Genomic DNA, 24771 nt, shown 5'->3' with positions numbered 1-24771 from the left:
TTGAAAATGAAAACCTTGTCTCAAAATTAAGAAAATTAAGGCTAACAGTAATCTATATAAGACCATTATTCACAAAAATGACATCTCACGCCACAATCAGCACTCATGAAATACCTGATCAGCTGATATTTGGCCAAAAGATTTCTAGTCGAAATACATAAACAGCTGTCAGTGAAACAATCAAGGCAAGAATTGCCCCCAAAAGATGCTTCGAGTTTATTAGCTCCCCTGGCTCTATTTTCCTCAGAGTCTCTGACTTGGATTCCTCAGTGATGGCATCATTTGCAGAAATGGTTGGTTCTACATGAGTCCCACCATTAGTTTCCTCTTTTAATGACTCATTTACCTGACAGAAAGACACAAATCAGAGCATATCTTTACAGCATCATTTCATTCCTCTGGATATATCTTGAATTGGGATCTTTCTCAACTTTATCCCAGTTTTGCTGAGGGAGAGACCCCATTTTTCACCTTAAATTGCTTAAAATATGTGGAATTTCTTAATTTATAGACCAAGATCATAAAGGCCTAATGTAGGAGGATACCTAGAAAACTAGGCTTCCTACAAGTATTACCCACGTGGATAGAGGTAGACTCACTAAGGCTTAGAATGGGGCTTGGATTAACAGAGAACAGCACAATACATTAATTAGCATGCATGAATTAGAAGACTAATAAACAGAGTAGCAGCAATCAATACTAATCTAGAAAGAAAATCATATAAACTACCTAGATCTCAAGTGGGGAACATGTAGTTTAAGCACATGATCAATCCAAGAAACAAAGAGTAAGCAACATGCATATCTTTAGTTCAGTCCACTAACGAGAAAATCAGCAAGGATTCAATAATAATAATAAAAAAAAAAAAAAAAAAAAAAAAAAAGGAAACGGCTAGGTCTGAAAACAATGGTAGCAGTTTAGGTTTCAGCAGCACAATGATGGAAAAAAAAAGAGGATAAGAGGGGGAGGGGAGAACAAGCTTACCTTACCTGCTGTTCAGATCTGAGGAGAAAAGAAGAAAACCAGGTCCACCAAGATGAAAAAGTGCAGTTCCACATCGGTTGTTGGAGGTGTGCGAGGCATGGCAGTCTTCAATTGCTTGGATGATGGATGAGAGAGGTGTGGCAGTCTTCAGTAGCTTGGACAATAGAGAGAGAGAGAGAGAGAGAGAGACGAGAGAGAGAGAGAGAGAGAGAATTGTGAGAGAGGGAGAGACGCTGCTTTTGGCTTTCTTTCATTAATTTCATTAAAATAAAGTGTGGCCAACAGCCTTACATAAGTAATAAGATAATTACCAAAAAAGAGAAGGCTAATCTAGGAACATAATCTCATAATAAAGAAGTTTCCTAAAAACCAATAGGAATATTATTTAGTTTCCTACTTAACTCAAAAGACCTAAATAAATAAGATACTAGGAAATAAAACTACTAAAATAACAAATCAAATGGGGCCCACAAAATCTTGGGTGATAGGAAAGAGAGAGGGAATCGACCAGCGCTGGGTAAGGCTGGACAATTCCTCCCTTCTTTCCTTCTTCTTCTCCTCTAGTTTCCTTCCGTGAGATCATCCTCCAGCCATAGTGAATGTGGACGTGGCTGGGTCTTGCGTCGGTGTTGCTGGTACACGTGGATGTTCCCATCAAGGCCTCTATGAGATACAAATGACACCCTCCCCTCCACCTCTCTATGCAAGAGAAAAATAAAAATTTCTTGCATAAATTACAATTAGCTGATTTCATCCCAAATGAGGAATAATTCAAATAAAAACAATACGAATTGCATGACAAAATAAAAAGTACTGTTGTAATAATGGATTATTTGTTAATAGGTTTTAGGGTTTTATCCAAACGGACCCTTAAGCCCCTTAGGTTTTTATTTTCATTATAAAAATATAGGGGCTTGTGTCAAGATTGAGACACAAGTCATTATTCCCCAGTTCTTCATAGTATAAGAGCAGGTGAATCCCAAACCCTAAACCCGATTCCCCCTTCCTCTTCTCCTTCTCGCCCTAGCCTCTACCGCTGCTGATTGCAGCTCTTGCACCACCCTCCTCGCGCCATCCTCTTCTTGTGCTGCCCCTTTCCTCTCCTTTTATTGAGCCTATTGATGACCACCGCCGCTGCCTCCCTTCTTCTCTTGTGCACCTAACCTAACCTTAGCTGCTAACCCCTCTATGCACAACCCTTAGTCCCAAACCCTAAGCCTCTCTCTCTCTCTCTCTCTCTCTCTCTCTCTCTCTCTCTCTCTCTCTCTCGGCCTCTTCTTTTGGTTCTCTTCGGTACCTTCCCTTGGTGGTGAGTTTCTTCCCACTGGGGGCCTTATCTGTGGGTTCCACACCAGTCTTTCCCAAATCCATATTGTCGGTTTCGATCTAGATGTTTCACCTTATTTGTGATTCTACTTGGGATCAGTACCTATGGCATTTGAAGACTCTGGAACATCTGTTCTCTAGGATGGAGGGAGTCGCATCTCTACTGGCGACTATCCTACCTTCCTTACTGGCACGGTTAAGGATGGGAGCAATTACTTGATCTGGTGGTCTCATTCCTAATACCTATCCATTGTTGGCCGTGGTTATGCCGGATATCTTACAGGTACTACTGTACGCCCTACTACTGCTGGTGCCCCTCAGGACAAATGGGATGCTACCAATTGTCTGGTAATATCCTATCTTCTCAACTCTATGACTCCATCTATTCCTAGGGCATATTTGTTGTTTGACATTGGTGCTCTTATCTGGAAATTTGTGAAGAGAACTTATTCTCATGTGTTTTGAATTGAGAAAGAAACTTCACAAGGCCACTAAGAAGGATCTTACGGTCTCTCAATACTATTCTGAACTACATGGAATATGGAATGAAATTGATTACTATGAGACCTATTAGCCTACCTGTGCTCATGGTTTAAAGTATCTCCAATACCGATACTATACCCTCCGATACTTATCTTAAATTTAGCCAGCCGACCGACCGATACGATACATTGAATTTTTAAAATCCTTTCGTATCGATATATATCCTACGATACATACCGATGTGCACCAATACACTATCGATACGTATTGATACTCTATGAAAAATATAAAATCGATGTGAAATATACGTTTCGGTGTGTATCGGTAAGTATCGGTGAGTATTTTTATGTATCGATCAGTACGTATCGGTGAGTATCGGTATGTACCGATACAGTGCGCTACGGTCATATAATGGCCAAGATGGGTATTTTTTCAGAAAACACGATTTTTTGAGGGGTTTTTGTTCCAAAGTTGCTACCGGCCATATTTCTCTTTAACGAAAGTGGAAATCAAAGTTGGGAACATGGATTTTACATTTATGGGACAACTACAAACCTTAAATTCTTATTATGATACCCTCAATTTAGTGTTTATGCATAATACATGTTATCAATAGCTTTTTTTAACAAATTTTTTTATGTAAAAGTGTTTAAAAATGTGTTTCATATCCATTTATGTGCGTATCTTTAGCGTATCTCCGATACGATACGATACCCTCTGATACGTATCTTAATTTTGGTCAATCGATACGGCGACCGATACCGATACTTTAATCCTTGGGTTGTGCTACACTGTTGTAGGTTTTAAAAAGCGTCAAGAAGAGCTTTAGGTTTATAATTTCCTTGTAGGTCTAAATATTGAATTTGATCAGATTCGAGCAAATATGCTTAATCGTGATCCCTTCCCCACTCTTGAGCAGGCCTTTTATTTGATTCACGTAAAAGAAAAACGTCGATTTGAGATGCTTCAGCCTATTTCTCAAGATCAATCTACCCTACTCCCTACATAGGGTTCTATCAACCTGATGGTTCTGGTGCTCGAACCATTGCTCCTCCCTCCACAGACAGGCCCGTTGTCAAGTGTGACTATTATGGTAAGAAGCCCACACTAGGGGACATATTGGAAACTCCATGTGCGACATGCTAATACTAGTGAGCAATCAAGGCCATGGAAAATCCTCACAATCTCAAGCCAATCATCTAAAACTGGTGATAACATTGATTGCTTAGGTTTCGCAATCTCCTCTTTCTACAACGATGAGATGACTATGCTACGTCGTATAATGACTCAAATGGGATCTTCATCTGTTGCTTCTGCCTCCTCTCTGCCGGCCAACAATGCCTCCCACTCTGCTCAGTCATTGCCTTTTGTGGTCACAGTGCATACGTGGCTTTGGAGGGCTGGATAATTGACTCCAGGCTACTAATCACATGACCAGGTTGCCCACATTTTTTGCATACTACCCACCTTTAGGAAACACCAAGGTTCAAGTAGTTGATGGTTCTCTATCTCCTATTGCTGAGATGGGTTCCATCAGGTGCTCTCCTTTCATGACCCTTTCCTTTGTTTTACATGTTCCCTAGTTCTCTACTAATCTGTAGTCAATTGGTAGTACTACTAAAGACCTGAACTGTAAAGTCACTTTCATTCCTTCTCATTGTGTGTTTCAGGACTTAGTGACGGGGGCAACGATTGACAGTGGTAAGACAAGGTTGGTCTCTATTACCTAGACAATGGACCTACACAGTCTCCTCATACACTTTCAGATTTGACACCATCTGAACTCCTTAGTTGGCATCGTTGTCTAGGCCACCCCCCGTGGGGCACTTTATATAGATTATTTCCTACTTTAGTTAAACATTATACTCAAAACCAGTTTAATTGTGATGCGTATGTTTTGGCGAAACAAACTCGGAATGTTTATCCCATCTCTAATAATAGAAGTACTATTCCTTTTGCTTTGATTCATTTTGATGTTTGGGGCCATGCCCGTCGTGTATCAGTTTTTGGGTACATATGGATTGTTACTTTCATCAATTGCCATACTCGTCTTACTTGGGTTTATTTATTGCATCTTAAGAGTGAAGTATTTAAATGCCTCAAGGAATTCCATTGCATGATACAAACTCAATATGATGCTAAGGTCAATATCTTGCGCATTGACAATGGCAAGGAATATATGGAATGGGTCGTTTCTATCTTATTTTGTTGACCATAAGGATCCATAATTGTCACGGCACCAAGGCGTCGGAGGGCTGTCTAAGCACTTGGGCAAGAAGGCGCCCACCTTAAGGCGAATAAGGCAACCAAGTGTTATTTTTTATTTTTCCTCTTTTCTAACATTATTTAGTAAGCTACATATACTTTATATCATAAAAAATCAACATTAAGCCACAGCAAGACATTAAAAATCAACATTAAGATCAAATCATAAAAAATCAATAATAAGTCACAATAAGTCAAGATTTAGATAAATGCTCTTGTTCTATAATAAGTTTTATTGATTAAATGATTTTATTTTTACATGAGACTTTTTATATTAGGTATAACATAAAACCAGCTTTCCAACTTACTTAAATCTGAGTTGTAATGATAAAGTTATGTTGTGGTTAAACTTATTTTAAAGTGCGCGAATATTGTTAAAATCTCTTGAATGAAAATAATTTTTTGGACATCAAAACAAAACATTAGTTTACCGGATTTTGGTTTTTAACAATGTTTTAATATGATAAGATTTATAAATTTTTCATAATTGAGAAAAAAACCTAGCATTTAAAAGTTGAAAATCAACCCTATTACCAAAATCCAGTTTTTGTTCTTGGACTGAAGGGTTGACTTTTTAACCTTTTGGAATTTGATTTTTAAATTATTTTTATTGGATTCAAATAAGTGTATTTTCTTATTTATGAATAATATCTTAAGTAAAATGATTTCATTTACTTAAATGATATTTGGCATAAATAAGTGCCAAAACAAAAGGCATCATACAGTGCAATAAGGCAGTTGTCACCTAGGCCCCAAGCAAACCGCCTGGACGCCTAGTCGTCGCCTTGACGACGAGTTGACAACTATAACAGAATCATACATCAAACTAGTTATGTGGTTACCCCATAACAGAATGGGGTGGTAGAGCGTAAGAACCATCACTTGTTAGAGGTTCATTCTCTGATGTTTGAGATGTAGGTTTCTACCCCATATTGGAGTGAGGTTGTCCTTACTGCTGCCTATCTTAATAATAGGATGCCCTCATACATGTTTGGGTTCAAGTGCCCAGTAGAGATTTTATATGTTTCACGTATGTTTGTTGTTCCTCCTAAGGTGTTTGGTTCAGTTTGTTTTGTTCACAATCACCAAGTTCCAGGCAAGCTTGACCTTAAGGGTCTTAGGTGTATTTTCATTAGGTATTTTCCCACTCAGAAGGGCTAGAAATTCTATCACCCTCCCCGCCGCCTCTTTGTTTCCATGGATCTGATCTTTCGTGAGACTGAGGTATACTATTCACCTCTTCAGGGGGAGTCATTTGGTATTGAAAAGGATCTCTTGGTTTTCTCATTTGATGGTCATTTACTTCTTTAGTAAATGAGAAAGACAGTACTGGTGCAGCTCAAGGGGATACAAGAGATGAGGATATTGGTCAAGAGGTTCCCATTCAAGGGGAGTTAGAGGTTCCCATTCATAGGGAGCTACCTCCCATTTAGGGGGAGCATTTCGCGCAGCAAATATAACAGATTCCTAAGTTACATGTGTTCTCTCGCAAGGAAAGAAGAACTGACACCACCACTCATAATACCACTACTACACAACTACCCTCTAATCCTGAGTCTGTGCTCCTGGGTATCTCCTTCCCTATTACCTTTGATCAGTCTCTTGATATTCCTGTTGCCTGTAGAAAAGGTAATAGGACTTGTACTTAGCACCCCATATCCAATGTTGTGACCTATATAATGCTCTATCTCCCTCCAATCGTGCTTTTTTATCTTCCTTGTCTTCTGTTTCTAGTCTTTATACTTGGTAGGAGGCAATTCTAGAGCTTAGATGGAAGGATGCAATGACTGAGGCGATGAGGGCCCTCCAAAAGAATGGCACATGGGACTTAGTTACTCTCCCACTACAGAAACAACCAGTGGGCTACAAATGGGTGTTTACTATAAAACAAAACGTTGATGGGACTATAAACAGGTACAAAGCAAGGTTGGTTGTCAAGGGTTTCACTCAGATCTATGGGATAGATTACCAGGAGACCTTTGCTCTGGTTGCCAAGATGAATACAATCAGAGTCATTATCTCCTGTGCAGTGAACCTCAGTTGAGAGCAACAAAAAAATGGATGTCAAGAATGCATTTTTTCATGGTGAATTGACAAAGGAAATGTATATGGATGTCCCACCAAGCTACCCCAGTCCGGAAACCCAAGGTAAGGTGTGCAAACTGAAAAGGGCTCTCTATGGCTTGAAGAAATCTCCCAGGGAATGGTTTGGTCAGTTCCACAAGGCTATGATAGCAGTTGGTTTCACCCAGAATAATGTTGATCACACTATGTTCGTTAGAATGGTGGGGCCACCAGGTTATATCCTAATCGTATATGCAGACGACATTGTTGTTACTGGAAATGATACAAAAAAGGCCTTGGGAAGCTGAAGTACTTTCTTGAGATTCAGGTGGCATGCCAAGAGTATTGTTCTCTCCCAGTGGAAATATACCTTGGACCTTCTATCAGAGACTGGCATGTTAGGGTGTAAGCCTTAATATACAACTATTGAGGCAAACTCCTATCTCAAAAGCAAGGATGGTGAACCGGTCGATAAGAGTCAATATCGAAGGCTGGTTGGAAGACTCATCTAGTTATCCCACACTCGACCAAATATAGCTCATGCAGTTAGCTTGGTGAGTTAGTATATGCATGATCCTTACTCCTCTCATAAGGAAGTTGTGCTATGTATTCTTCGATACTTGAAGACAGCCCCAAGGAATGGTATTCTACTCTCCCCTTCTGATCACATGAGGGTTGAGGCTTATACTGATGCCGATTGGGCTGGTTCATAGTTGTCAAGGCGTCCAACCTAGGCACTGTATGCTGCCTTATATTTTTTGCCCTTATTCATGCCAAATACCATAAGTAAATGTATTTACATTTTGTTATTTCATTTGCTTAAGATATTATTCATAAATAAGCAAATAATCCCTATTTGAATCCAATAAAAATAGTTTAAAAATCAAATTCCAAAAGGATAAAAAGTCAACCCCCTGGTCTAAGAACAAAAACTGGATTTTTGGTTGGAGGGCAATTTTCAAATTTCGAATGCAAAGGTTTTTCTCAATTCTGTAAATTTGATAAATCTTATCATAACAGAACATTGCTAAAAAATCAAAAGTCTGGTAAAATAATTTTTTGTTTTGATGTCAATAAAATTATTTCCATTCAAGAGATTTAACAGCATTCGTAAACTTTAAAATAAGTTTGACCGGAACATAACTTTATCATAACAACTCAAATTTAGGTAACTTAGACTTGTTGGAAAGCTAGTTTTGTGTTATACCTAATACAAAAAATCTCATCTAAAAATAAAATCATTTAACCAATAAAACTAATTATAAAAGAAAGGCATTTATTTAAATGTCAATAAGTTATGTTGATTTTTTATGACTTGATGTGAGTGTGACTATGTTGATTTTTATGACTTGATGTTATTTAATATTGATTGGTTTTTTATGTCATAGGGTATATATTATAACATACAAAATAACTTTAGAAAATAAGGAAAATAAAAAGTAACATATAGGCGATTCACCTCCAAATCGATTAGCCACCCCTCCACTGCCTTGGGTCGCCATGACGCTGTGAAAACTATGGGTTGGTTCTCCATATAATCGTCGTTCTACTACTGGTTACTGTACATTTGTTGATGGCAACCCGGTTATATGGCATAGTAAGAAGTAGTCAATTGTGTCTATATTTAGTGCAGAGGCCAAGTTTCGGGCAATGGTGCATGGTATTTGTGAGTTTCTTTGGCTACGAGGTCTCCTTCATGATGTTCGTATGTCTATTCAATTGTCGATGCTTGCATGATGCAGAATTGATGTTGTTGAACCGGGTTGACCCTTCTAGTAATCTCAACCAAGATGAACCGGGTCCGATTAGATTTTTGGATTCATTAGGATCTTAGGATTTCATTTTGTTTAGGAATTATTTGCAATCTTTTAATTTGGGTAGTTAATAGTAAATTAGGGAGTTACTAATTTAAGTTTTATTCTGTTTATAATTTCATTAATTAGAATTTAGGAAGCAAATTAAGAGTTGCTAATTTAATTTTAGATTTTATTAGGCAAGTTTTAATTTCAGTTTATCATATAAAGGCATGTAGCTCAAGTATTAGACAGATTTTAAATAATGAATTGATTTGAAGGTTTTAGTGCCGGGTACAGTGCAAGTCGTGTGACCCCTTTCCCCCCTATTGTTCTCCTCTCCCCTACAACTCTGAGTTCACTCAAGGATTTCTTCCCTTTCTCTACAGGCCCTCCATCAAGTGGTATCAGAGCCGGTCCTTTCCTTTGTTCTCTTTTCCTTCCCTATCTTCTTCCCTTTCTCAGTTCTGGTTTCTACACAGATTGAGAACAACAATAAAAAAATAAAAAATAAAAAATAAAAATAAAAATAAATAAAATCTATTCAAACAGAGATTCGAGTCCTTTCCCTAACATTGTTGAAGTAACCATCTCCCTTTCCTTTCCTCATCATGAACCCGTCCCAAACCTGTGAAAAAAAAAAAAAACCCCAAACCTGTTGAAACCTCTCAGCCCCACCCTTGCGATTGTTCAATCGAACCCTTTCCCTTCTTCTTAGGTTCTGAAAGCAGGGGAAAAAAAAAAAAAAAAAAGGAAGAAAGAAGCCAGAAAAAAAGAAGACGACTAGAGTTGGGAGAGATTTGCTCAATCTCTTTCATTCTTTTTTCTTCCTCTCGGAAACTTCTAGTGCAGGTGCTTCCAGCAGGGGTGAATCTATGTCTAATTTATTGGACCCTAAAATCAACCCTACAGCATGAGTTCAACCTCTAGCCATTGCTGGTTCAGTTCTACTGCCTGGCGTTACAGCGTCCATATCTGGTGGGCTGAATATTGTTTTCGTTGAACCATCGTCTGGGATCCATAGGGCTGAAGCAGATCGAGGTTTTTTCCATCAATCTCAGCTTCATCGAGGTACCAGCAGGGGAGATCAACACCTCGAAGAATTCTGGTCCTCTGCCAAGTCGTGTCCAGAGGTTGAAGACAATGTGTATCCTTCCCTTCCCACGGATTGTTATTTTAGCCCTTATTTCCATTAATGCCCTCCTTATTTTGATAAGTCTTTATCACTTGCTCTCCTAAGAATACCCCCCCTTCCTCTTACATGTTAAATCACTCACTTGTTAGATTGGGTTCCAATAATTGCCAATTCTGCCACTTCTCAACTTCTGTTTTATTACGAGACTACCCTTGTACTTATTATTGAGTGTGTACTGTGAAACTGAGCCTTGTGTACAATGGGATATTTACCAACTGCCATTACATATTGATTATTGAGTCATTTGGTAATTGGGTGAGCCCATAAGTGATCCAAGTCCGATTTTTGGAACTGGATCTGAGTACAAATCTAGTCATGGAATTTTTTGTGTTCAAGTACAGAGTTCGTCTACCCAATGGAAAGTCTGCTAAATTGTTAATTGATGAGCGACTAAATGACAATTTTGTCTCCAAATCTGTGGTGGATATGTTGTCAAAGACCAGTCAGATTATTTTTGAGTCGGAGGATAACGTATTTATTGAATTTTTTGTTCCTCCTTATTATGATGGTGCTTTTTGTGAAGTGTTTGACTCTCCTAAATGCATCATTAAATTTGGTCATTCGTTGGAACAACGAGACGGCATCCTTGATCGAGACAACAATACGTGCATCCTCCAGGCTTACCACATGAATCAGAAGTTTAATCTTCATGGATTGGTTGAGTCAAAGAAAGTGATACCCCCAGTACAACCACAAGTTGAACCCGAGGCATCAACACAAGTTGAAGACTGTTCTATTGTGTAACAGGTGATGACAACAGAAAGTAAGGAAATTGTGGATCAAATAATGAAGGACATCAATGCAGTATCACTTGTTCACCATCATGAATTCGTTCTTCCCCATGATTTTCCGGACTTGAATGCACCTCCAAAGCTTCACATCACGGATTTCATTCGCGATGCAGACGACGAGCAATTCACCCCTGTTCGTTGGTTTTTATTGTTATCATTCTTTAAAACTTGTGGATGAATTTTCCTCAACATCAGGGGAGTTGATGCAGAATTGATGTTGTTGAACTAGGTTGACCCTTCGGGCAATCTCAACAGAGATGAACCGAGTCCGATTAGATTTTTGGATTCATTAGTATCCTTAGGATTTTATTTTATTTAGGAATTATTTACAATCTTTTAATTTGGGTAGTTAATAGTCAATTAGGGAGTTACCAATTTAAGTTTTATTCTGTTTATAATTTCATTAGTTAGAATTTAGGAAGCAAATTAGGAGTTGCTAATTTAATTTTGGATTTATTAAGCAAGCTTTAATTTCAGTTTATCATATAAAGGCATGTAACACAAGTATTAGACAGATTTTGAATGATGAATTGATTTGAAGGTTTTAGTGCCGGGTATGGTGCAAGTCATGTGACCCTTTTCCCCCCCCATTCTTCTCTTCTCCCCTACTACTCTGAGTTCACTCAAGGATTTCTTCTCTTTCTCTACAATCTCTACAGGCCCTCCATCATTGTACTATGACAATAAGTCAACCATCAGCATTGCACATAATCCCGTTCAACATGATCGCACCGAACATGTTGAGATGACAAGAATTTTATCAAGGAGATGTTGGAGCAAGGCCTTGTATACATCCCTTTTGTGAGAAATGAAGATAAGCTAGCAGATAATCTTACGAAGGGACTTAGTAGCCAAGTTTTTTATTCTATTTTGTGCAAGTGGGGCATGTGTGATATCCATGCACCAACTTGAGGGGGAGCGTTGTAATAATGGATTATTTTTTAATGGGTTTAGGTTATCCAAACAGACCCTTAAGTCCTTTAGGATTTTATTCTCATTAGAAATAGAGAGGCTTGTGTCAAGGACTCAAGATTGAGACACAAGTCGTTATTCTCCAATTCTTCAAGTACCAATAGAACAAGTCTAACCAATCATTCTTCACACACACACATAAGTAAGAAAAGCACAAGGTTATACCATTTTTTTTGGGGGGGGGTAAATATGCTAAATCATTGGCCTACAACAGCACCCTAACAAACTTGTCAATGCAGATGCCTTCAAAGATTAGCTAGTATCACTCTCAAACTACTCAACTAATAATTATATAATACGATCCTATAATTATAAAAGCACTATAACTAAATGAGCGAAGCCCATACTAGTTAGGATTTCCAGCTGTTCTAGTGAATGCAGGCTGAACCCAAGATGAGCCAAGTAAGAACAATGACAACCCCATCTTATATATCTATGCATAAGTACAATGTCTAATGGCATATTTTTCTTATATTACTCAAACTTAAAGATATAGTGGGAAAGTACCCACATAACAATACATTTCACCTGCCACTGTTGCCAATAAGTACCTTTTTTCTTGATAACGGTCATCCTTTTAATTTCAAACTCTGGGTCTGCATGCCACAAAGCATAAAATATATGATATGAAAATAAAACCTACCTGGAAACCAGTAGCAGAAGATTCCATAACTTCTTCTTTGGATACTTTAATAGAACTTGTGGTAATCAAATCATCCTCAGAAACTGGAGGTTCTTTATTAGTTTCATTCCCTTGGTTACTCATAGTTACAGAAACACCTCTAGTCCTTAATAGCATCACCAAATTTTTGTTCTCGTTTATTAATGAAGATATCTGCACATACAAGCCAATTCATATTTCAGTTGAAAGACAGAAAAAAAACTTGCAAGTAACAAATAGAACAGAACAGTGTAATCTCTTTTGTGACATTCTTCACCTATAAAATCAATTTGTCACAACCAGTGTTTCCATACTTTTACCATTTTAGAAATTCAAATGCAAATTATACAGCGTATTTATTAAAAAAAACTTCTCAAAACAAAAGTAAAGGAGAAGAAAAATTAATCCATTAGTAAAAGAGCACAATATATATTATTTTCAGATCAAATTTGTCACAGCAGCCTTGAAGCCATTCTATCTCAGCAGATCTGAAGGCGTTAATCAAAGGGTTTGGAAACCGCTATCTTTCATGAGTGGTTGCATGTGGTGGTTGAGGGAGATTCAGCAGTTGTGATCAATTGGATGGGCCTAGGAGATGTTTTCATCTTATAAGGAAAGCTAGGTCCCTTTTTGTAGGGGAATTTGTTGATATACATTGTTGTTGCCCTTACTTAAAACCTCGAGCTTTTTGGGATAAACGGTTGTAACATGGTAACAGAGCAGGGAGGTCGAGTGCTTGATCCCTGGGAAATGCAACAGGATTCCTTGACAAATTCCCTTCACACCCCCCCCGGGTGCCATGTGATGGTGTTTCCACTTTAGTGTCTGTCACGTGCAAGGTAGAGTGGGTATACAGGCCTGCAAGTGTGGGGGTGTTGATATACATTGTCGTTGCCCTAACTTAACAGCTCGAGCTTTTGGAATAACTGGTTATAACAGAATTCACTTGTGCTAAGTTTTGATTATAAATCAGCTGCATGAATGATGTTTATAACTTATAACTCTAAATATAGGCACTGAGCTTAAGGCACAATTAGTGTTTAGGTTCCATGGAAATGCCAGCAGGTTTTAATTAAAACCCAGTAAAACTACTATAAACAAACCACATATTATTTTCACATATTTCAGGTTCAGTCAATATAAATACACATCAACAAAAGATACGATGCAGCAATCATTAAGTGTAAGAAACACAACCATTTCCATTTTGTAAACTAGAAACATAACCATTTTCTAAACTAGGAATACATAAGTTCTCCCAGAGTCTTCCTACAGGTATTACCGTATTAAACCAACATGATAGTTCATAAAAAAAAAAAAAAAATGTACCTAGAGAACAGCTACATGGATACAGACAAGAATATTGCTTTCAATCATACAGGCATTATTCTGTTTATCACAGTAGTCAAGAAAATCTCTAAAGAACTTCTTGTCATTTCCCCACCCCCAAAAATTGAAGGTAAGAGTAAGAACTTCCAGTCTGATACAACATTGATTCCCAAAATATGTAAAATTTATAATGCAGGAATTCTGGCATGAACAACCGAGGTACCCTGGCTTATCGTAGAATTGTATTTAGCACCTCCTACATTTCTTCTCCTCTTTCATTAGGTATGAGTAAGGAGATGGCTTGCGTAAAAGCAAAATGTGCCTAGAGAACAGCAACATGGATACAGACAAGAATACTGCTTTCAATCATACAGGCATTATTCTGTTTATCACAGTAGTCAAGAAAATCTCTAAAGAACTTCTGGTAATTTTTTCTTCCCAAAACTGAAGGTAAGAGTAAGAACTTCTAGTCTGATACGACATTGATTCCCAAAAATGTAAAATCTACGATACAGGAATTCTGGCATGAACAACCGAGGTACCTGGCTTATCCTAGAATTGTATTTCGCACCTCCTACCTTTCTTCTCCTCTTTCGTTAGGTATGAATTAGGAGATGGCTTGTGCATCAGATGGTGGGAGGACTTGTGGTTGAGTGATGTCCCCTTATGTGGTAAATTCCCTGGAGTCCCACATTCTCAGTGTTAAGGATAGAATTATTAGACAGTGCGTCTCTTTGGAGGTTTCTAGGCTACCCTGGGATCTTGGATTTAGGAGGGATCTTAGAGATGCAGAACCCCAATTAGTAAAATGAGCTTCATTGATTTATCATCTTCCGTTCATCTAGCTCCTAATGAACCTGATAAAAGGACTTGGTCTCTCACAAGGAATGGGTTTTTCTCATTGTAAGTCCCTCTTCTTGGCCATCAAGAAGAGAGGTTGTCTCTTTGGAGGTTTCTAGGATATCCTAGGGTCTTGGACTTAGGAGGGTTCTTATTTCTTAGAGATGCGGAGCCCCAATGAGTAAAATGAGCTTCATTGATTTATCATCTGCCATTCATCTAGCTCCTAATGAACCTGATAAAAGGACCTGGTCTCTCACGAGAAATGGGTTTTTTCTCATTGTAAGTCCCTCTGGGCCATCAGTCCTCAATCTCATAACAATAGAGTGTATCCTTTTAAGCTGATTTAGAAGATACAGGGAACCCCCCCCCCCCAAAAAAAAAAAAAAAAGGTATAAAGCTATGGCTTGGGAGTTGAATCATGAAAAAAAAATGTCAACACTTGTGATCATAAATAAAGTAACGGTGAGGAGGAGTTCCATCTTTCCTCAGGTGTGTGTGTCATGTTAGTCAAATGGGGAATCAGTTTGTCATCATTTCATCTAATGTAGCTTTGATAGGGCTATCTACAGGCCCCACCCCCTGGGGGGAGGGGGGCAGAAGCACAGAATAAATATTTTTCTGGAAAACTGTTTTTTTCTTTTACAAATTTTCTTTATGCTTCTAAACTTTTATTATTAATTAAAAATTTACACATAAAACACAAAATTTCAAAATACATCACATAACTTTAAAATTGAAAATAAAAATGAAAGAGGAAACACTGAGATAAGATTGTTTATGAAATAAATGGGATGACTAAAAAAACACACCTTTTATCTACAAACAAGGTTGGACATTGCATTGTATGACATCGCAACATGGTGGCATCTAAGGCTTGGCATTCTTCAATTAGATCCTTTAATTCTTAAGAGTTGATAATAATGTCAAAGAAAATAGAGAAAGATACTGTAGGAGAGAGAATTAAAGAAAGGGGCTTCTTTTTGTTCTTCAGAGACGTGAAATTTTCATGAGAATCAATATTGATCATCGCAACTGCCTGGGCATCTAGACGCCTTCTTGGGGCCAAGGGGGCAGTACATCTTACTTGATGCAAGAAAGGCGATCTCCTCACCTGGGCATCACCTAGGTGCTTTGGCCAGCCTCATGGCCTAGGTGGACGCTAGATTTTTTTTTTAATATGAAAATGATTATAATTCTAACCCAATTATTGGTTGCGTATAGGGGTTATGAAGCACATTGATCATGCTGCAATGTAAAAAAAGGGGGGGGGGTGTAGGGGGAAAGAGACTCAAGAGAATATTCGACACCACCATCACCTATCTAAACCCTCAACGGCTCATCCCCTGCAACTCCATCTGCGATTCTGGTGTAAGGGTCCACCGTCCGCGACTACCTGGTGAACATTATGCATGCTCCTCTCTTCACTCTTTCCCCCCTTCCTTCTCCTCTGTTTCAGTTTTTTTCCCCCCATCTTCTTCTGCTGCTGTTGATATGTGTTTTTCTTTTCTTTTTCTTTCTTCTTTGTTTTCCATTGTATGCAATGCATGTTTTTGGTTCAACTTCAATGTTTGGAAGTTTGCATTAGGTTGATTGCTATGATAGGTAAAATTGAATGCAACTGTGGCATGTAGAGATGTAGACAAAAGTGAAACATGGAAAACCCCTGAAATCAGAAACTGTGAGTCCATGACAAAGTGAAGCTAAAGGCAGAAAATCATGCTACATGCATATCATACACGCCTAGGTGCCTTGTCGCTAAGGTGCCCCTCCACCTATTTGGGTCACCTTGTCGCCTTGACAACTATGATGTTGAGAGACTCAGTGATGCAGATCAGCCAGATAGGTACTTCAAAAAGTACCAGAAGAAGAACCAGCAGCACTTGAAGCACTCTCGACTAGTGTAGGACCTTTCATTTCTGTTTTATTGTAAGTAGTGGGCCAGGCACATATTAATACATTATTTGTTGTTTAAAAGCACCTTAAGTAGCCCACGATAGGTGGAGTTAGGATAATTTTCAAACTCTGCTTCAGTTTCCTATTATGTTTTCACTTTCGTTCTTAGAGCATGAATCATAATAACTCAACTCTATTTATTGTTGTTTGAGCCACAAAGCTTCCGACGATTTTACAAATGAAGATAATTAAATATTTTGGTTTATGGAGCTGTGAGAGACAGATTCAGCTACTGTGGGAGACAACAACAAATGCAGTGGTACTCTGAGATCGACTGGAGGGAATCAAGTCAAGATAAGCTGGGAAATCTGATGCAAGCCCGGATCACATGGCCGAAATATTTGAAGACCAATGCAACCACCCTAAGATGCTACGGAAGTCCAATCATATCAAGGTCCTCAAGGACAGCTTCGGAGCTAGTCCTAGACCACCGGACCAAGAGAGAACCAGTCAATGAGGCAAGTCTAACTCGGTTCAACCCAGCCTGCACAAGAACTAGCCAATTCACATACTCCTCGCCCTTGGTGGATTTCCATCTCAGCCTCCTTGAAATCATACCCCTTTAGTGGAAAGTGAGGTGGCAGCTTCTCCTTAACAAGTCTTCTTGGACAACTCAATTTTTTCATTTTCCAAGAGTCTCTCCTTGGAGACTAAAAGAATCTTATGGAAGGCTATTCTTAACTAGCCTTGGAAGAAGAAATCCACCTAGAGACTAGAGTCTTAAAGCAACCCTTGATCTTTACACTCTCTACTTGTAATTTGTTGTCTTCTCTACCAAGCCATTTTGTAATTGGTCCATATCATCACTTGAACATTGGACTTAAGACTTTTGCTCTGGAATAAGTATCTACATAGGAACTTGCAAGGGAGGGTACCTACAACATTTTGCAACTTTAGTTAGGCCTATAAATAGTGGTCAATTCTCATGTACTTGGCGAGAATTTTGAGTTTCCTTTGAACCTAGAAGAGTTCTCCCTTGAAACCTTGAACAGTTTCACTCCTTCCTTGAAGAGTAGGGAGTTTTCACCATCCTCCTCGCATCATATAAGAGTTGCACGACCCTTGGAGCTGCAAACACATCCTAGAAGAGTTTTCAGCCCATATCAATTCTATCTCCATCCCTTTTATTTTCAGAATTATGCCCTTTGCTCATGCACTGACTTCGAGCCAGTTCAAGTACTATAAAATGCTTTTCTAAGAAAGCATTTGTCATCAAAGTTGTAGAGATGCAAGTCCTTGTTTAGTAGGCTTTGGAATCAAGTCATTCTGACCTATATTGAGCAAGATATCCTCATTTTTCTGGAGTTTCTCAGAATTGAAATTTCTCACATCTTGATCTGGTGTTAGAGCTTGTGTGACTTAGTCTCCCAATCCATTGGTTTCAGCAGCCTATCTTGAGACTTGCATCAAAACATCCCCTTCCTTTACTCTTGTTCTTCTTTCCTACAGTTGCAAGTAAGTACAGCTCTTATTATTTAATTCCTTCCTTTAATTTTCTGTGTGATTCATCAGCCTATTACTAAGCATTCACCAGCCCGTTCATTGGGAAGTACTGGATTTTTTTTTTACATCAATTGCTTGCTGTTTTCATAGCTGGCAGTTACTGAAGTTTCTAAATTTCTGGGGTTTGACTTGCTATTTCGAAAACATATTCTGCATGGCATAATCTACCCAACTGATTTCTATCAGATTTTGGGGTTTCATTCCACCCCATTAGGCCTTCCTTCAACCAGAACTTGAAGGTGATCAGACCCTTGGATTTTGAGTTTCTAAATTTCTCTAATTCTGGTTTTTAAGTAGCTATTGTGATCCCGTCTATTGAATTGCAGCCTAATACCTGGTGGTAGGGTTTATCAACCTCATTACTCAGATGGAGGGGATATAGTGAAATCCAGGGCAGTGTGGGAGACCAAGAGGGGAGTTAGGTAGAGAGAGGGAGAGAGCAATTAGGTTGGTCTTTAGTCTTTAGACACTCCACATAATGGGCGACTCCATCACTATAGTATGTTCGGGGGGAGCAGGTAATAGAAAATACAGAAAAAAAAAAGAGCCCAGTGCACGAGGCTCCCGCTACTGCGGGGTCTGGGAGGGGCAAGTTGTACGCAGCCTTACCCCCTGCTTCGCAGAAGAGGTTGTCTCCAGGTTTTGAACCTGTGACCAACATGTTGCAATAGTGCAACTTAACCGTTGTGCCACAAGCTCGCCCACTTAATAATACAAAATACAGATACCCTCAAAAACATATACTGTAAAATGTTGAATTTTTAAAATCTTTGGGGGCCATGGCCCACCTCGCCCTCCCCCTCCACCTCCCCTAGCTCTACCTTTGGCTATCTAGAACCACTTTGTGACATATCTCTCGAGAAAAACTGGTCTCATAAAATTTACTGAGGACTCTTAAATTTATGATTGGCTTGCTTCAAGCAAGTCTGGAGCACCATGGAGATATCTGAATCTCATTAGGAAAGCAAGATCAGAGAACATATTAAATAAATTTCCTTTTGTTTGGTGGATGCCTTTGGCCAACTTCACAGCTGATGAGTTTCCCAAAGTGGGGCTTCTGGAAACTCTTTTTGTTTAGGTGCTTTTCCTAATGTGCAGTTCTTTCTGCAGCTTTCAGGCTTTAGCCAGCTGTTGCTGATACTAGCCTTGTATTTTTCTTTCTTTACAAACATGGTAACGATATATATATATATATATATATATGCAGCAAAGACTTGCCATGACAATATCCTTTACGCAGTTAGCAGGTGACCACCTCTGAAAAATCCCAAGTTCAACAACCATCAAGGCCTCAACTAATATAACAAATGCTCACGAACTAGGAGTTGCATTGTACCAATTTTCTGAAATAGAGAAAGTTTGTAGCTTAACACGATGTACTTTAGGTCTACAATAAATTAATTCAATGGTTTTTTACAAATTTCAAGTAGAATTGGGGAATTATTTTTAATCTCATTTTCATGATACCCCTTCTACATATAGCTAATCCTTTTATCCTTTTTATCATTGTGGATTAGTCATAAGCTTCTGAACATTCAGCCTGACTGTTTCATCTTACAACATTAAATTCATTAAATTCTTACTGTAAAAGAAGTCTGACTTTGATGTATTCATTAATTCTCACAAAAAGATGGTTGAGTAATTCATTCCTACAAGAATATGAAACAACCTTTGCCGTAGTCAGCAGACACTGATGACCATGTGCTGAGTTGTTTTGCTTCCAAATATGAACCTGTCTTCCACTAACTCTCATGAAAGAGTCGGTGAAGTATTGCACAGCTAGAACCACACATCACTTGAATTCTATAATCAAAAGTGAAACCTCAAATAACCAATAAACGAATGTCAAAGCAGACATATATATTCCTTCAATAATTCACACAATATAATATAACATAACAAAAGAGTGTTCGAGCGCAATAATGCATTCCTTCAGTTAGTCAGACAAACAAATAATGCAACCAGAATAGTTTCTTTGCCAATAGACAGAATGGTAGAAAATAAAATCAATCGACACAAGGATCATCAAAAAGTTCTGTTCTAGCATCTTGGTGGAAAAGCCCAAAGGTTCTTGATCTCAAAAGAATGGACTCTGCAACACATTCTTTTATCTCCAACAAAAATGCAAGTTAAACCTTCTCCTATAATTCTGAACTCCAGATACCAAATTTAAAAGAAAGGTTGTAAATCCTGTCGCTTATCAAGGACAGTCATAACTTAATAACCTGCTGATTATTACATGTTTTTGCTGATAAATTTTTTTGAAGAATACTGCTAGAAAAAAAAAAAAAAAAAAAAAACCTACTTTCATGCATGAATTTGGAGAATGAATGTCTGCAAGAGATAGTTATCAGCAAATTTTTAACTATAACAATGGGAAGACAAGGAAAGTGAAGAGTTAAGACCTGCTTCTGGACACGCTTCCTTTCCCTAGCGAGTTGCATGACCAGATCCGTGATTACTTTGGTCCTAAATCTAATGTCCTTTGCAGTAGCTACTTTTGCATTATCATCTTTATGCAAAGATGACTCCAAGGATTCAATTCTAGCCCTCAGAAAATTCACTTCCTCATTAAGTTCCATGTTAGTTTCACATAAAAGGATGCATTTTGCTTCTGCACTCTCAGCCCTACTTTCAGTTTTTGAAAATTTTGATTTCATACCCTCAATTAAGTTTTCCATATCTTCTATTGCAGAATACAACAGATTCTGCTGCTCCTGACTTGCTTCAGAAATTGCCTTTGCATGTTCTAGTTGAGTATCAGCTTCTCTCAGCTGCTTCTCGAGAAAGTTTATCTCCTGGTTAAGTTCCAAGTCAGTCTGTGCAAACAGAAAACTCTTGGGCTCAGCATTCTCTGCTTTACTTGCAGCTTCAGACATATTCTTTTTCAGATCCTTGATTACATTTTCCATTTCATTTATTTCAGATTTTAAAACACCATTCTCCACCTGACTTGCCTCCAAGGAACCTTTTGCATTCTGCAGCTTAACCTCAGATTCTTTGAGTTGCTCCTCAAGTGAATTCACCTTTTCCCTTAAAGTGAAGGCCTCAGAATTTGCAAGAATGTATTTATCTTCAGCTTCCTTAAGGCTGGCTTTTAAGCTGGTTGTCTGATCTAGAAGGAAGTTGTAAAGTTCTGCACTGCTGGATTCAAGTTTATGAAAAGCGCTTTCTTTAGCACTCAACCGTTCCATGGAGTCCTTAAGTTTAGAATCCATCTCACTTTCTCGTTCAATTAAACTATTTACATTAAACTGAACGATGTGGAGTTGACCCATCACTTCTTTTGAAATTCCCGTCAGTAATTGAGCAGTATTTTCTGCTTCAAGTAATCTTTCCCAAACAATCTCTTCAGCTTCTTCTCCCATGCAAAATACTTCATGTTCCATAGAGTGTAGCTTTAATTTCAACTCCTCTTCATTTTGCCTTGATTCGGATAGCTTCTTTTCAAGATCTAATTCCCTTGCCAAAGATTTCTCCAGCATTCTCAGAATATGTCTTTGTTGTTCAGCAGTCTGCATTTTCAATTTGGCATTCCTGCCTGAGAATTGATTGCTTTCAGAATAATCTGCAACCTTTCCATCATTCCCTGCAAAAATATGCAACATAAAGGAAAATAAAAAAATAAAAACATCCTGAATTATGGCAGATCCAATTTTCTATTTTAGGACTACAGTAGTCCACCACAAACAAAGCTACATAACTTACAATTTTCTTGCCAGCTATATGCTAACAAAGTCCTCTGGAACTTGGTGGAGTGCATCCTCAACTCAGAGATTCGGTCTTTTGACTGCTTCAAAGATTCTTCAGAGTCATGAAACTTCTCTTCCATTTCTGGGAAAGCATCTCGCAAGTTCTTGCATGAATATATTTTCTGACGGGCTTCCACAATTTCTCTTTCAAGATATTCCATGAAATTATCCAGCTCCTTTATCTCTGAATCTAACACTCCCGATAAAAGATTGAATTCCATCGCCTTTTCAACAGAGTCGGCCAACACATCATCACCCTCTACAGTTATAGCTTCAAAGTCACTTTCCCTTGCTGCCACATGAATCACAAGCACATCCAGGTTTACCAACTTCTCAGAATAGTAAACCAAATCAAGTTCCACTCTTGTTAAAATTTCTCTAGCACTTCCCGGTTCCCGCATCCCCTCTCCATTAAGTAAGACAGAGTCCTGTGAGTAATTAATATCTGATTCCATCTCAGGTTTACCACAGACCGGGCACTGAATGGCAATTGTTGTATTCCCAATAGCACTGTCATCCATTTTCACAGCCCAGGTATTCGTTTAGCTCAAAACCTGAAAACAAGAAGTTCCCAAATCCTTAATTCTCCCAAAGGACATAATCAACAATAGAATGCCACAAATAGACTCCGGAAAAACCCCATATCCTGCTACTCATCAAACTCATATACTAAAAAAAAAAACCAATTTACAACTATGATCCATAATGACATGGTCAATCAAACAATTACTGAGTTCAATCGATTATCCAAGGAAGACCCAGATTTTCCTTAAGAAAATACTTCAACCAATTTGAAAATAACACACGAAGAATTAACAATTTTCATGACCCAATTCGACGCGAGTCAAAACTCCAATCGATCCCAGGTTTTTATTCTAATTCTACATTTCTACCAGAAACAAATGGCAGAATCACAGCAAATATTTTGAGATAGAAAATGTAAAAAAAAAAAATTGTAGAAAGTTGCAGGGACTTGTACCTCTTGAAGAAAATCGCTGGTTGGGTTCTTACTGCAATGCTACTCCACGATTAAATCACAATCGCTAATTACCAGAAGAAAGGTGGAAATGTCCTCTAAATGATGAGAAGAAATGAAGAACAAGCTCTGCGGAGTGAATTGGCCAAAACCCAAATTAACTATGCGATATTGCAACAACCCCACCTTCTTGTGATTTTAATAAGGCTTCGGAGTTCAACTTCAGACAGCTCGATGGCTCCTTATTTTCGTCTGGTCAATCCAGTAACACACTCCTACCAAAAGAAAATTCCACTAATACACCCAAGGATTGGTTGATGGGATCCATATTTATATATTATTTTTTTTTTCTCTGCTGCGCCTCCTCACATCCTATTTTATATTGATTTTTTTATCTCCTTGAATAAATGAATGAAGGGGAGGTGTGAAATGACCACCGTGCCCCTACCTAAGGATTGCACACCTCTATGTGTGGGCGTAGGACCTTTGCAAACAAAAAGCATTTGCCTATGAATAAATGGCAAGGGTTCCCTAAACTTTAGAATGGCCCTAAACTAGCGTGGGAGTCAATCGAAGCGCTCATGGAAGTATTAATAGGGGTGAGATTTCTAACTTTCATGACGGGAGAGGCAATCATTTCACCCTCCTCTGTGGTTGAGTGTAGGGGTCATGCTACCTTTTAGGCTTATTTTTTTCCATAAATAAACAATAAAGATGTAAGGAGGCACAATATAAACTTTAGGTTTAGAGAGCTCTTGCCCTAAATAATAAAAGAGAAAAAAGCACAACCTAGTCGCACGTCCACATTCCCAGACACAGGCATGAGAAAAAGACCTCCCTATCCCCGTGGTCGATGCCTCTGCATATTCTCCCATTGATCCACATGTTAGTGTAGTAGCCAAGCAACCGGGTAGCGATCTCTCCCATAATAAAACATGGACATCATTGTCACATTTTCCCATTGGCACACCATCATGTGTGGAAAGCTAGTAGGTTGCACCAATGGAAGTGTATGACGAAGCATATAGGGGGGCATGGGGTTATTTCAAAGGGTGGGAATGAAGAGATAGACATAGTAGGTGCTAGCTTGCGGCACGTGAGCAGTGTACCTAGCATTAGGGGTGTCAATCAGTCAGGCCAGGCCAGGGCTGGCGGGCCTATGTCATCGGACCATGACCTACCTATTTAAGGAATAAGTCCGTCTCGATCATTGTTGTGTCGGGCTTGGTCGAGTTTCAAGCCTTAATCGGGCTATAATCGGGCCTTAAACGAGGTAATGTACCAATAAAGCCTTAAAATGGTTACTTTTCTTATATTTAAAATACTTTAATTTATTTTATTAAATTATCAACAATCTTGAAAAGATGTTACACTTAATTATAGTCAATAATTGATAAAAAATATCAATATATATTCTATCCCAAAAAATAAAAATACCTATATAAACGGTCAGGATAAATGTGTCGATTCGAGTTGGCCTTGTAAATGGGCTGGGCTGGTCGGGAGGCCCATTGGGCTTACCCCTTGCACCGTGTACTACATACTTATAAACAGGCCGGGCTTAGGCCTGACACGTTTATTAATCGGGCTGGTCCAGGTCAGGCCATAAATGAGTCTGGCTCGATTGGGGCTATCGGTGAGGGCTTGGAATTGACACCCCTACCCAGCATTTTCCTATGGGAATTAACTAAAAGAAAAATATCAAAGATACAGGCTAGGGATCACTACCTAGTCATATGGCCACTACTCCAGCACAAGGACCAACTAGGTGAGACTTACAAGCATTCAACCAGGAGGTAAGGTGGTCATTTTGCTAGCTAAAAACAAGGATGGAACATAAGGGAGACTTGTAGAGAATCCAGGGATACATTTTATTGTTTA

The 24771-nt window shown here is 38.6% G+C and overlaps 1 protein-coding gene across 4 annotated transcripts; it reads right to left on the bottom strand.

The window, feature by feature from the left end:
• LOC122086515 (WPP domain-interacting tail-anchored protein 1-like) lies at positions 1 to 23203 on the bottom strand. Of its 4 annotated transcripts, none has more exons than XM_042655383.1 (6): positions 22894 to 23203; positions 21871 to 22468; positions 20568 to 21751; positions 12517 to 12708; positions 990 to 1138; positions 210 to 346 (listed from the first exon to the last, which is right to left on the bottom strand). In XM_042655383.1, exons 2-6 carry the CDS (start codon positions 22433 to 22435, stop codon positions 343 to 345), a joined length of 2094 nt encoding a protein of 697 aa, XP_042511317.1. In that variant the 5' UTR covers positions 22436 to 22468; positions 22894 to 23203; the 3' UTR covers positions 210 to 342. The 4 variants fall into 4 exon arrangements, with proteins under 4 accessions (XP_042511315.1, XP_042511317.1, XP_042511316.1 ...); XM_042655382.1 differs by having other exon boundaries at positions 215 to 346; positions 985 to 1138; positions 22894 to 23202; XM_042655381.1 differs by lacking the exon at positions 990 to 1138 and having other exon boundaries at positions 1 to 346; positions 22894 to 23201.
• Positions 23204 to 24771: the final 1568 nt, after the last annotated feature.

The sequence above is a fragment of the Macadamia integrifolia genome, chromosome 8, assembly GCF_013358625.1.
Source record: "Macadamia integrifolia cultivar HAES 741 chromosome 8, SCU_Mint_v3, whole genome shotgun sequence".
NCBI lineage: Eukaryota > Viridiplantae > Streptophyta > Magnoliopsida > Proteales > Proteaceae > Macadamia > Macadamia integrifolia.
The sequence above is the reverse complement of the archived record's forward strand: the minus strand, read 5'-3'. Positions and strand labels throughout refer to the sequence as shown.